The 12,414-nt window shown below is 49.6% G+C and overlaps 1 protein-coding gene across 1 annotated transcript in view; it reads right to left on the reverse strand.

Moving 5' to 3' along the window:
* Positions 1-9,526: 9,526 nt before the first annotated feature.
* Positions 9,527-12,414, reverse strand: part of Tp73 (tumor protein p73) — a 44,667-nt gene continuing 41,779 nt past the window's right edge. Inside the window, exons 11-13 of the mRNA XM_028860259.2 lie at positions 12,187-12,325; positions 11,696-11,789; positions 9,527-10,567 (exon numbers count right to left, since the gene is read on the reverse strand). Of these exons, the coding sequence (XP_028716092.2) occupies positions 10,232-10,567; positions 11,696-11,789; positions 12,187-12,325 (569 nt within the window). The 3' untranslated portion in view covers positions 9,527-10,231. The remainder of the gene's footprint in view (positions 10,568-11,695; positions 11,790-12,186; positions 12,326-12,414) is intronic.

Raw genomic sequence — 12,414 nt, forward strand, 5'->3', positions numbered from 1 at the left:
TTTCTGACTTTTAAAAGGAATCTTTGGATTTCTGGAGGCTCCTCAAAGAGTTCACTAGGTTAGAGTAAGATCTTTCCTGCCGTTCATTTTTCCAATATTTAAAGCAATGCCTAAGCTGAGTGTGATGACACACGCCTGTTATCCCAGTAGCCAGCAAGCTGAGAACCACAAGTTTGAGGCTAGCCTGAGCTACATAAAGTGACCCTGTCAAAAAAACAAAAGCAATACCCAGAATTGCAGATTACAAGGTGACCTTGAGAATGAGACCCTCTTGCTGAGAGGAATGAGAACAAAGAGAAGCCTGGATGCTGCTGATGATTTCCAGGTCTCTGTCCATCTCTGAGGACAGGAGAGCCTTGAGTTCAGCAGGGTCCAGCTGGGCAACACAGCAAGACCAGCTTACACACAAAAGGATCTGTCTCAAGATACTTTGCACAGTGAGGACGAAACCCCTGGCCCATCCACTGTTTAGAGAGAGGGGCTTCTTGCTGGATGAAGGAAATTCATGGTTTTCTCCCTTCTGTCCTACTTGGTTCTAATTGTCCATTTGTTGCAGCCTCGAACAATCCGAAAGGAAAACCTCAATCAAGATTGGGCTGTGGGGGGTTGTTGTCTTGATGCAGGAGGGCCCAGCTTACTATGGGCAGCATCACCCATAGACAGGAGTTCCTATGTGTATACAAAGCTCTAAGTATGAGCCTGTGAACCAGCAAGAAATGTTCCTCCGTGGCTTCTGCTTCAGGCTCCTGCTTGAATCCCTTCTCTAACTCCCCTCAGCGATAGATATGACCTGCAAACTGGAATAAATCCTTTCCTTCCCAGTTTGCTTTTGGCTGTGGTGTTAACCACAGCAACAGAAATATAATTAGAATACCTTCCAAGACAATTTCAAGGATCCACAAATGCTTCAAAAAATGTTGTAGCCAAAAAAATTACAAAACAAATCTCTTTTGTATTTGATCTTTGGACAGATTTTAATAAGAAATGAAGCTAATTACTATTTACAATGGCTGAGATATGGAACCAACCTGGGCTCCCAACAAGAAAGGAACGGAGAATTAAATGTGATATGAATTCACAATGAAAGTTTTTTTCAACCATAAAGAATAACTATGTGTTTTTCAGGAAAACAGATAAAGGTGAAGATAACTATATTTAGTGAATGACACCGGTCTCAGAAAGACAAACACTGTGTTTTCTTTCATTTACATAGACACATCAAATCAGGACGGTCTTTATGACATGGAAGTAGATATGAAACTGTGTGTTAGGAGGGGTGAGGGGGAGAAAGAAAAAAGCAGGGAGGCATTCAAGGCATGTGCTTGACATACCGTGTGTACTTGTGAGGAATGATTTCTAAGAGAAGGAAAAGGAAATGTGGTCTTTTATCACTTTAAATCTAGAGAAGTCAGTCTCAACTCACCGGCTTCTCCCCGGGTGGTTATCCTAGGATCTTCCAATACAGCCCTGAGTGTTTCTGAGGTCATCTCAGGAACAACCCCTGCCCATTCGAAAGGCACATATTGGGGACTGGAGAGATGGCTCAGCCATTAAAAGCACATGCTGGTCTTCCAGAGGACTTGCACCCTCTTCTGGCTTCCATGAGCACTTGCACACACACACACACACACACACACACACACAAAATGAAATAAAATTATTTGTGGTTTTTTGAAATAGGGTCTCACTATGTAGTTCTGGCTGTCCTGGGAACTTACTATGTAGAGACACCTGCCTCTGTCTCCCAAGTGCTAGGATTAAAGGCATGTGCCACCATGCCTGGCTTTAAAATAAATACTTTCAAAGTCACAGATCGGGGCTAAAGAGGTGGCCCAGTGGTTTGGTTCCCAGCATCCACATGGTGGTTCCTAACCATCCATATGAGCATCAGTGCCCTCTCCTGCCCCCTGTGGGCACTAGGGGTGTATATATGGTGAGCACACATGCATGCAGGCAAAACACTCATCCACACAAAGTAAAGTAAGTAGATTTTGTAAAAATCCTATTGAAAGCTCACATATTGTCCTTTCTCTGGTTTTCACTCTGGTCTTCTAAGCTGAGCCTAACCGCAAACTTGTAGTCACTAAAACACTCAAGTAGACTTCCAGTTCCCTTATAGAAATGTAGAGTGGTAGGTGCTACAGAGACCGAATCAACTGCCATTAAACAGAGAGCTTTATCTTGGGACAGACATTCAAATCTAATAAATTAAGCAGAACTCTAGTCTTATTATTCCAAGGAGCAATTAATAGATTTTCTCCAAATTTGAAGGCTTTGTGTGGAATTGGCTTAAATGCAGACAGGTGGCACTGGGAGTCTCGTCTAATAAGTAGGAGTCCCTGGTGGCTGGCACTGCTTGTCGTCTTGGGTCTCATGAAATGAGAACAGCTACTACAGGAGTGTGAGCCTCACATGCACAGCAGCTCCCAGACCCAGGGACCCAGGTGAGCACAGCACCATACTTTATACAGGTGCTCTGTGTCCTCATCACAGAACGGCAGCCTGGTTGTTTCAAGAATTTGATTAATGAAACTCGCTTGGGATGTCAGATTCCTAAACTGACTATTTTTGTTATTTTTTGCTGCAAAGCTAACTTTTCAAAAGTATACATTGGAAAGAAAAGCTGTCAATGCACCCAGGTGATCCCCTGGGAGGAGATGCTTCATCAGCAGGAAGATAATGGATCCAGAGAAGGGACTCCAAGGTGGAGATGGCAGGCGCCTGGGGACAGGTGTGCTCGAACAGGCCAGAACTTGCCTCTGTAGAGACAGCCCTGACATCAAGCCTCCAGACAAGAGCCCCAACCCCCCAGCAAGAAGCCACCCACAAGATCTTTGCCCCTGGCTAGGGATCTGTTCTCTTAATATAGTCCTCCCCACTCTCCAACTTTACCTGCTTCCAGATCTGGCTCCCCTGAGCTGAGCCATAGAGCCCTTGTGAGCTGTAATAGGCTGGAGACAGCTGCAGGACACATAGCCCTTACCATGCCTCATACCACCACCTTCCCAGGAGGCCTGCTTGTCTTGGCCATCTGATGCCAGAGCCTTGGTGATCCCCCCAGCCCATCAGAGGGACGTTCATAGCAGGCAAAGTTCTCCTAGCACTTGGGCTGGGATCTGCTCCAAAGGCCCCATCATCACCTACATATTTCCTCAATGGAAAAAAAAAGCTTCAAAACTAGCCCAGAGGCCAGATTTCTTCCCCCTTTATTAGGCATGGCTTTCAGAGTCTTTAATAACGAGGAAGAGGTCTGGAGAGTCACAAAAGCCAGTCTAGAGGGTAAAAAAGATATGCGGAAAGCTCAGTTTGCTGCTGCAGCAGTGTCTCATCCCTGCCCACCAAGGAAATCCTGCCACTCCATCTAGTGGCCACCTGGTCCAGTCTCAGAGAACTAACCCAGCCTCAGGATACATCTTTTCTAGCTGACATGGTCAGCCAGAATATTTCAACAGTCATTGCCCAAGCCACCAGGGCACAAGCTTCTAGCTCCACATCCAGACTGCAAAGTAGGGACAAATTGGAAGTGAAAATGCTCTCCCCTCTCCTGGGGGAAAGCCAGTATGGCTAAAATTTCTTCCCAGGGCGAGACATGAACATCAACCCCCTTAAGGTCCCAACCACAACCGAAGTGTGAGTCCAGTAAAGTTCACCATGGAAACCAGAGAGTACATTAGGCTTCCTTACAGAGCAGTGGGTGAGGGACTGTGAGAAGGAGCACAGATGGCCTCAAAACAGCCAGGACAGAAGGTCTGCACCCAGTGGGGATGACGGATTCCCGTGGATTTGTAGCTGTACCCCACTACATACTCTAAGGTTCATGCAATTTTGGTCAGAATTGCATAACTGGTTGAGAAGGGTAGCTGGGTACTGAGGTGAGGGTCGCATGATTCTCTCCATCCCCTCCTCCAAGAGGAATGGTGTGGTGGTATTGTGTTCCCCGAAATATTGTGCACCCTAATAAACTTATCTGGGGTCAGAGACAGAACAGCCACAATATTAAACATAGAGGATAGGCAGTGGTAGCACACACCTTTAATCCTACAGCCAAGCATGGTGACTCACACCTTTAATCCCAGGGAGTGGTGGTAGAAAACAGAAAGGTATATAAGGCATGAGGACCAGAAACTAGAAGCATTTGGCTGGTTAAGCATTTGACTGGTTAAGCATTTGGCTGGTTAAGCTTTTAGGCTTTGAGCAGCACAGTTCAGCTGAGAGCCATTCGGATATGAGGACACAGAGGCTTCCAGTCTGAGGAAACAAGATCAGCTGAGAAGTTGGTCAGGTGAGGTTAGCTGTGGCTTGTTCTGTCTCTCTGACCATGTAGCATTTCACCCCAATAACTGGCCCCGGGTTTGATTTTACTAAAAGACTCTCTAAGATTCCTGCTACATCATGGACAACAGCCACCAAGCCCAGCTGGAATGAGTTTTAGTAAGCAGGCTTAGCTAGACCCCTGAATATGGTGGCAGTTTGCCTCAGAGGATAATACTATACAACAGCCAGCCTTCTCCCAAGGTCACCAGGCTCAAGTCAACAATGGAAATAGACACTCCTAACTTTGTGCCGGGAGTGTGAGCAGCCCAGGTTACCCTCTCTGTGAGTCTGAGGCTACATGGACTTCTGTGTTTGCTGTCTCTGTTTATGAACGTTGCCTATCCCTAGATGTGGCTGAGACTGAAATTACAACCCTCATTGATGTGGAGTGATTTTTCCGCCCTGACTATTGCTGGTTTGGTCTTCTGGTCCCTAGACCTCCTCACTGATACTGATGGCAAGCCCCAACCAGCCTGATTTACACTCAATATATTTTCACTCATTCCTTTCTGGTCCAACCCATCTTCCCCACTCCCCTTCTTGGCAAGATGTCATATCTAAATGTCAAGTCCAGTTAAGGCTTTTTGTAAGCCTAGAGGCTCTTATGAAATTCTTGAGTCCCCTGACCTGAAATGGCCTGGAGCCATCTAGTATCCAAGGACCCTTGTTGTAGAATATTAGTTTAAAATGTGTTACATTTGTTTATACTCTAGAACATCTGTTTAATGATGCAAAGATGTGCTGCATTCTTTTATGTTGCGTTTGTTTAACTCTGTGAAGCTGTGTTACTTTGCCTGTCTAAAACATCTGATAGTCTAGTAAAGAGCTGAATGGCCAGTAGCAAGGCAGGAGAAAGGATAGGTGGGGCTGGCAGGCAGGGAGAATAAATAGGAGGAGAATCTGGGAGGGAAAAGAAGAGAGATCAAGAAGCAAGAGAAGGAGGAGGATGCAAGGGGCCAACCACCCAGCTACACAACCAGCAATGGAGTAAGAAAGAAAGGTGTACAGAACTAGAAAAAGGTAAGAGCCCAGTGGCAAAAAGTAGATGAGTTAGGTTAAGAAAAGTTGGCAAGAAACAAGCCAAGCTGAGGCTGGGCATTTATAATTAAGAATAAGCCTCCACGTGTGATTTATTTGGGAGTTGGATGGCAGCCCCCCCCCAAAGAGGGAAGAGTAAAAAGAGAAAAAGCAACCAACAACGGTCCCTCCCCATATGCCTCTAGTTCTCCAGACAAGCTCCCTCTGGCACCTGGTATACTCTCATTCCTGGGTGCTCACTAAGAGATGCCACTGCTCCTAAGGACCCTAACAATGTCCCCAAAGTCCCCAGTATCCTAAAACTTGAAGCTCAGAAAGGCTGATAGCCTCTCTTGGTGAATTTCTGGTGAGCAGGCTTCTGTATTCCTGTAACGCTCCATGAAACACCCCTACTTAGACAGCGAGGCAGTCAGATGGGTCCTACAGAACCTGAGGTCTGTAAATGAGGCTATGCTCTCCATTTGCCCTGTATGTCCGAATCCTTATACCCTCTTGGGACAGACACCTGCCAACACCTCCTGGGTCGCACTGTTAACTCTAAAGAGAGTCTTTTGTTCATATTCCTGCCCACCCAGACTCTCAGTTCCTATTTTTCTTGTAATGGCAAGACCCATCTACCCAGGTTGCTCCACAGCTCCTGTGGGATTGTCTTGCCTCAGGGCTTTTAGGCTAGCCTCGACTTCATGGACCTAGCAAGAGACCTGTCATCCTCTAAATTTTACCCTGGAATTAGCCTCCTTCCACGAATCCATCATTTAGACACTATCCTAACTCTTCAGAAACAGGCCTCATATAGATAAAAGGGTTCTCTTTCAAAGGCTCAAGTCTGTTTGCAAAAGGTACAGGTCTTGGGACCAGCTAGACTGTATAATGAGTCACCCAGTAAGGATCTAATTTTAATTACAGAGACCCCAGCCACAAAACAATAACCACAGACCTTCTTGGGGAGAGTCAGATTTTGCTGAATTTGGATTCTCTGTCTAGTTCAGCCAGATAGCTAAACCCTTCTATGAGGCCTTCAGGGAACCATAGCAAGAGCTGTTAGTTTGGACCCCTGAGATGACATGAGCCTCAGACCTCCTAAAATTCACTCCAGCATTGGATCTCCCCAATCACAGTAAACCCTCTTCATTAGGCCTATGAGTGACAGCACATGGAGTTTTAACCCGAATTTTGGGGCCCTCACAGTGCGTAGTAGCTTATCACCCTAAGTCATGAGCCCTGGTGGTGTGGGAGCTGGCTCCCTTGCCTCGGGGTCCCAAAAGGCTTTTTAGATCAGGGCTTTACACTCACCCAGAAGGGGTGGGTTTGTTCATCTCCACCCCTCCACAGTGGACCCTGAGGACCGATGAGGCATCTGGGGAGGGAATAAGCAGGTCGTTGTGTAAAGAATGTGAGTGAACCAGTGTCAGACACACAGTGGTGTCTGGGCCACAGCCAGAGCACTGTGCCCCACCTGGCCTCGCCTGGCTCCACCTGTACCACCTCGTAACATCTTGCCTCACCTACACAAGGCAGCCAGCACGGAGCCTCTGGACTGTGGTGTTCCTGTCCTGGCAGTTATGGGAGGTAAGGAGGAATGTGGGCCCCTCTCCATATCACCTCAGCCTTTCTTGTTCTAAACTCCATCCAACTCTTAGAAGTCTCGGGCTTCTCTTAAAGCTGGATAGATTTTTTAGAGCCTTATTTTTCTAAGACACGTCCACAGGCTAAAAAACAAGAAACCTGAGAACCACAAAGAGGCCTGAGTGGTGGCAAAGCGTGAGTGGAGCCAACAGGAGACATGTACTTCTCTGTAAGTCCTGCTGAGGTGAGCACGCTGCTGAGGTTACTATACATCAGTTAGGTTGTGTGCGATGTCCCCAGATATCCCCTTTCCAACCCACAGGACACATGCACATTGCAGGGATGATGTAGATGTTCAGTGGGTGCTGCTGGGCCAGTGTGGGGGCACACGCTTCCTGCCTGCCTGTGCTTGCCTCTGTTCTGAGCTCTCCTGTGATGCTCCTCGAAAGCCTGAGGGCTAGGTTAGTCATAAGAGCCAGTCATGGGAACATGTGATTTTTATTATATTACAAAAACAAAAATTCCCACCAAACACAGCTAAAAAAATAACAACATTTTTCTAAGATGACATTACCCAAAACAGTTAATAGTGTCATTGGACTAAATCCATCAATACTGCTTGGAGAAGCATTTCATTACATTGAAAATAGACAGTTCGGTTTTGGTTTTTGTCTGCCGTCTGAAATGCTGTCCTAAGTCGCAACTTCTGACCCTTGTAGGAGTCTTGCACAGGGATCCAGTGTTGGTGCTGCAAGCTCAGTGCAGTGGCCTCAAAGCAGCCAGAGCCAGAGCTATCAGACGTAGCAAGCGGTACAGGAGGGACAGGAGAGCTGTTGCTGGCTGGGCGCACTAAGCTTCCCGGACCATTACAGGCTGAGGCTGGAGTGGCCTGCTGGTCCAGCTAATGTGAGAAATATCACTAGCAATCCATAGAGTCTGCTTAAAGGGCAAAGGAATTTATTAGAGAAAGAAACTCATGAAACAGAACAGAGGAATTATTGCAGGATCCCACTCCATTCTTCTGCTTGTGAGGTACCTGCCCTTGCTCAACAGATGTCTTCCAGGGCATCCCCAAGCTCACTTCCAGACTACCACTTCAGCACTCCTAGGAAACCGGCAAGATTGGCTTTCTCCTGTTTTCTGTGTTTTGCAACAGCCAAAAGGCTAGTCCCTAGAGAGCTGCATGTGGGCTCAGCTGTGGCAAGGCTTGCTTCTGTGACATTTATTTTCTGGAAGATGGTCCTCGGCGGTTTCCTCCAAACATAGCAAGATCTTGGAGGCTCATGAGACAGCTTTGGCACTTGAGGCAGGGTCTGAGGAGACACACAGCTTTGGGGTCCTCACTGGAGATGGGCTCTTCCCTCTTCACATGTCTACTGAGAGCCACCTTTAAACCACGCCCCCCAAACCTCCCAGGAGCATGTGGTGAGGTGCTTACAATGGCCACTCCTGGGCAATGCCTGAGATATACTCATGTGAGACCCCAGAACGCAAGCACATCTCAGTGGGTCTCACAGACCCAGGAGTGAGGATATACCTGTGTAGTTCCTGAGGTAGCATGTGCCTCAGGAGTGATCACCCACCTCTGCCACGGCCTGATGCCGGAGTCAGGGGTGCAGTCTTTCTAGCCTCAGTTCCCTCACCTGTGCAATAACAAGAAGTGTATACTTGCCTTCACTCTGTGAGGTGTGTTAGCATGTGCCAGGATGACCACACCCTGCGCCCAGGAAGTTCTAAGCCTGCTGCCATAGCTGCTATGGACCATCTGGGTGCAGGCCTGCCTTTCTGGGAAGACTGGGACCCCCAGAGGCTAAGTCATCAACACCTGTCCATTTGGAAGAGCCTACATAATCAGTCCTGATATCTGGCAACCTGGTGCTTGCACCCACCCTGAGTGCACCCGAACCCTGCCCCTCAGAGTCCCATAAAGTGTGGTGTGGGCAGTAGCCACCTGAGTTTGCAGAGCCTGCTAAGTAAGATTGGCAATGGTTGCCCCTGTGCTTCCAGGAGGCAGCCCTGATAGGAAGCCCGTCCTGTAGTACTGACTATATCGCCATCCCATGGGCTTCACTGCCTCTATTGGGCCATGCCAATGAAAGCCAGGTCTAAGAGGAATGGCTGCACAGGGCCTTGGCAGCCCAGCGGGCTTCACTGCAGCAGGGGCTCCTCTGTGGCACTCCACTACTGCAGGAACTGCTGGGGCTCTTGTTGCAGAAGTTCACAAAATTTCTGGCAGACAGAGGGGCCCCATTTGGCTGAGTGCATGCAGGAGCTGTCTCTCCAAGCCCACTCCCTCCTTGGGGTACATCATGAAGGCTGGGGTCCCCAGGAGCTGCCCCAGTTCCACCCATGAGGATGAGTTAGCATTCAAGGTGGGCAGAACAGATGTTCTCACAACTTTGACCTGCCCTCCCACAGCTGTACTTTCTCTGAGTTTCTTTCCTAACTAACCATCCTGGCAACAAGTGAGGGCCCTTCCTGACTTGACATATGGTTTTCTTAGACTTGTTGACAACAGCATGTGGAAAAGCCAGGAATGCACTAGGTTGATCTCAGAAAGGAATGATGGGAAAGTTAGAGGGGGGAAAAAAGGAACCTGACCCATCAATTAGAAAGAGTAACATTTTATCAAATATTGACAATTCAATTTTCAATAGTCTGAGACTCTCACGCTGTCGGTCTACCTGCTGAGAGGGGTCTGTAGAGGGGCTGTGGCCAGCATGTTTAAATGCTGGCTGAAGGCTGATCCCAGAAGCTTCCACTGGTCTGCCAGTCTCCCCTAACCCCAGTGAACTGGACTCTGACTTTGTTCTGGGCAGGAGATACAGGGAACAGCAGAATGGCATCCATTAGGGACAGATCTGTCCCCACATCCTACAGAGGCTGTCTCTGGACTTCACCTTCAAGACACAGTTCGAAATCAACCTGCAAATAAGTGCAGAAGACACGGTGGTCCGACTGCGCACGGCTAGCCTGGAAGGAGAGGACGCTGGAATACTTTGTGGCAGAGGATAGTGAGAGAAGGCTCTCGCTCTGTCCTGGAGATGGCAGAGTCCTCAAGAAAGAAGGGGCATAGAGAGTGGGTGCTGGCATACCCACCCACAAAGGGACAGCCCCTGTCTCAGCATCTGGCCCACAACCTGCCTCGTGTACATGTAGGTAGGGCAGTTCCAGAAGTTTCCCAAGGGCAGTTCACGAATGACACCCCTTCAGAAATGGCATCTGGCAAAAGGGCCTCGCTGTCTCCATGGGCACCGCTGCAGGGCCCTGCTTCCAGGGCAGTTCCTCACGGGGGAAGGAGAAGGCACACCCCTCAGTGGCTCTCTGTCTCTGTGAACTCCTCTTTGATGGGTTGCTTCCGAGACTTGCAATCAGGCAGGTCAAAACCAAAGTCTGCCCACTCGTCGGGGCCTGCCACTCCACCTGGGCCTCCGCGGTTGGGGATAGTGATGGTGTGGCGTACACGGAAATGCACCGCTTCCATGACCCGCTGCCGCTGCAGCTCGCCAGAGCCGCCAATGGAGATGGTGGCTGCATTGCTGCTGGAGCGCAGCAGCTGCTGACCGCAGTCGTGGCTCTGCTTCAGGTCCTGCAGGCCCCTCCAGATGGTCATGCGGTACTGATCAGGGATTTTCAGGGCCCCAAGGTCCTGCAAGAGTGACAGCCACCTTAGGGTTATAAAAGGGACGCTTTTATGCGTGCCCCACACCAGGGATGTCCTACCTGCAAGGAGGCTTCTGCTTTCAGGGTGGGGGGCACTGACTGATTAGAACATGACAATGTGGGTGAGAGCAGCCCAGAGAGGGACAGCATCAGGGTCACCTGCACACCGCGTCTAGCCAAATACTTTTGCAGAATAGCTAAGTGACCTGTGGCGGGTGTTGGAGGGGACAGTGATGAGGCCTCTCTGGGGCCGCATGCAGTCTGGAACCTGGGTCACAGAACAGAGACAGAGGCCTAAGAGACCACCTATCTCCTGGCCTCAATCTGCCCCTTGGCACCCATTAGCTAACAGCTGCTCCAGGCTCATCCCTTAGCTTCAAGCACACAAATCTCTCCAGGGAGGCAAGGGTTAATATATGACTCAAGGTAGAAGGACAGTAGTTAGTGGTCACACAGATGCAAGCTGTTAGGTGCTGGCCTCACTGCCTCTGACGAGTCTTTGCGTCCAGCCTGGGTCCCTGAGCAGGGGACAAATATAGACTTGCCTCTCAGGCTAGGTGGGAATCTAGAAAATAGTTCCGGGAGAGGCAGGAGGTACTGGGATGATGCACCCTAGGCCCTGAGGCTGTGTCCCATGGAACAAATCAAGGCTGACTGTGTTACTAGGCTGTACCCAGATGCCAGGGCTTTGGTCTTGACGTCTAGAACCACTCTAACCCACATTCGACCCAGAATGTGCTGTGCTGTATGTGTAGGCTGGTTGTTGGGCCTCATGTCTTCTTTCTAGGCCTGTCCTCCCCTTCCCACCCCGACTTCTGTACTTCTTAACCATTGGGTCCTGGAAAAACCCAGCCCCCCAAATTAAAGGTAGCCTGGCTGGGGGCTTTAACAAGAGAGAAAGCTCTGCAGGCCATCCCTAGGGACTGACCCATGTGTCCACCCAGCCTCCTTCAGGTCACGTGAGCCTGTGTCAGCTTCTGAGAACTGACTTCAGAACAGAATCTGACTCTTTGTGGGAAAGGCTCTGGGAGTCCCCCCAATTATCCACCCTAGGTGGTGCACTCTGCCTTGGGCCAGGCCCTCCGTCCCTTTGGGGAGGTCTGCGGGCATTTACCTCTATGGTGAGGTTCTGCAGGTGGTAGATGCTCTGTAACCCTTGGGAGGTGAAACATTCGATGCAGTTTGGACACCCCAATCCTGTTAAAAAACTGCAGAGAGAATTTGAGAAAGTAGCATTAACTCCCGGTGCTGGGCTGTGTGCTCAGGCCTCCCAGGAGTGGCCCTGCTGGGGAGGGAACTGTCTATCTCTGTGGGCAAAGTTGCTGGTCTCTTGGAGCAGGAGTGGCCAGTTGTCAGTGTCTCAGCCCAGGAGTCCTGGCTCAAGTGCCCTTCTTCCTAAGGTTCTATGCCAGCACCTGCTGGTGAGCCCTGATATGACATGACCATCTTAGCCTGTCTTCCCGTGGGCCAGCCAAGCAATTAAAACACAGGATGAGACATAACCACATGCAAGACTGCTCCCCCTTGCAGGCACCACACAGTTAGTAGGATGTGGGGAAGAGGGGGGGGTGCAGCACAAACCCAGGTCCACCACAGCCTACGCACCTGACGAGGCTGGGGTCTGCATGATATGGGGGTGGCGGGGTGCAGTGGGATCCCGAAACCATGGTCTGGGAGCTGTGGCCGCCATTCATCTCGCCATTGGCCGGCATGCTATGGCTGTGGCTGTTGAGCATCCCGGAACCTGGGCAAAAGAGCGGGTCCAGGAATCTGAGAGCAAGCTCCACACACCGTGGGGGGTGTCCCAGGTTATGATCCAGTCTGGTAATGTGA

This window comes from Peromyscus leucopus, chromosome 2 (assembly GCF_004664715.2).
Source record: "Peromyscus leucopus breed LL Stock chromosome 2, UCI_PerLeu_2.1, whole genome shotgun sequence".
Taxonomy (NCBI): Eukaryota; Metazoa; Chordata; class Mammalia; order Rodentia; family Cricetidae; genus Peromyscus; species Peromyscus leucopus.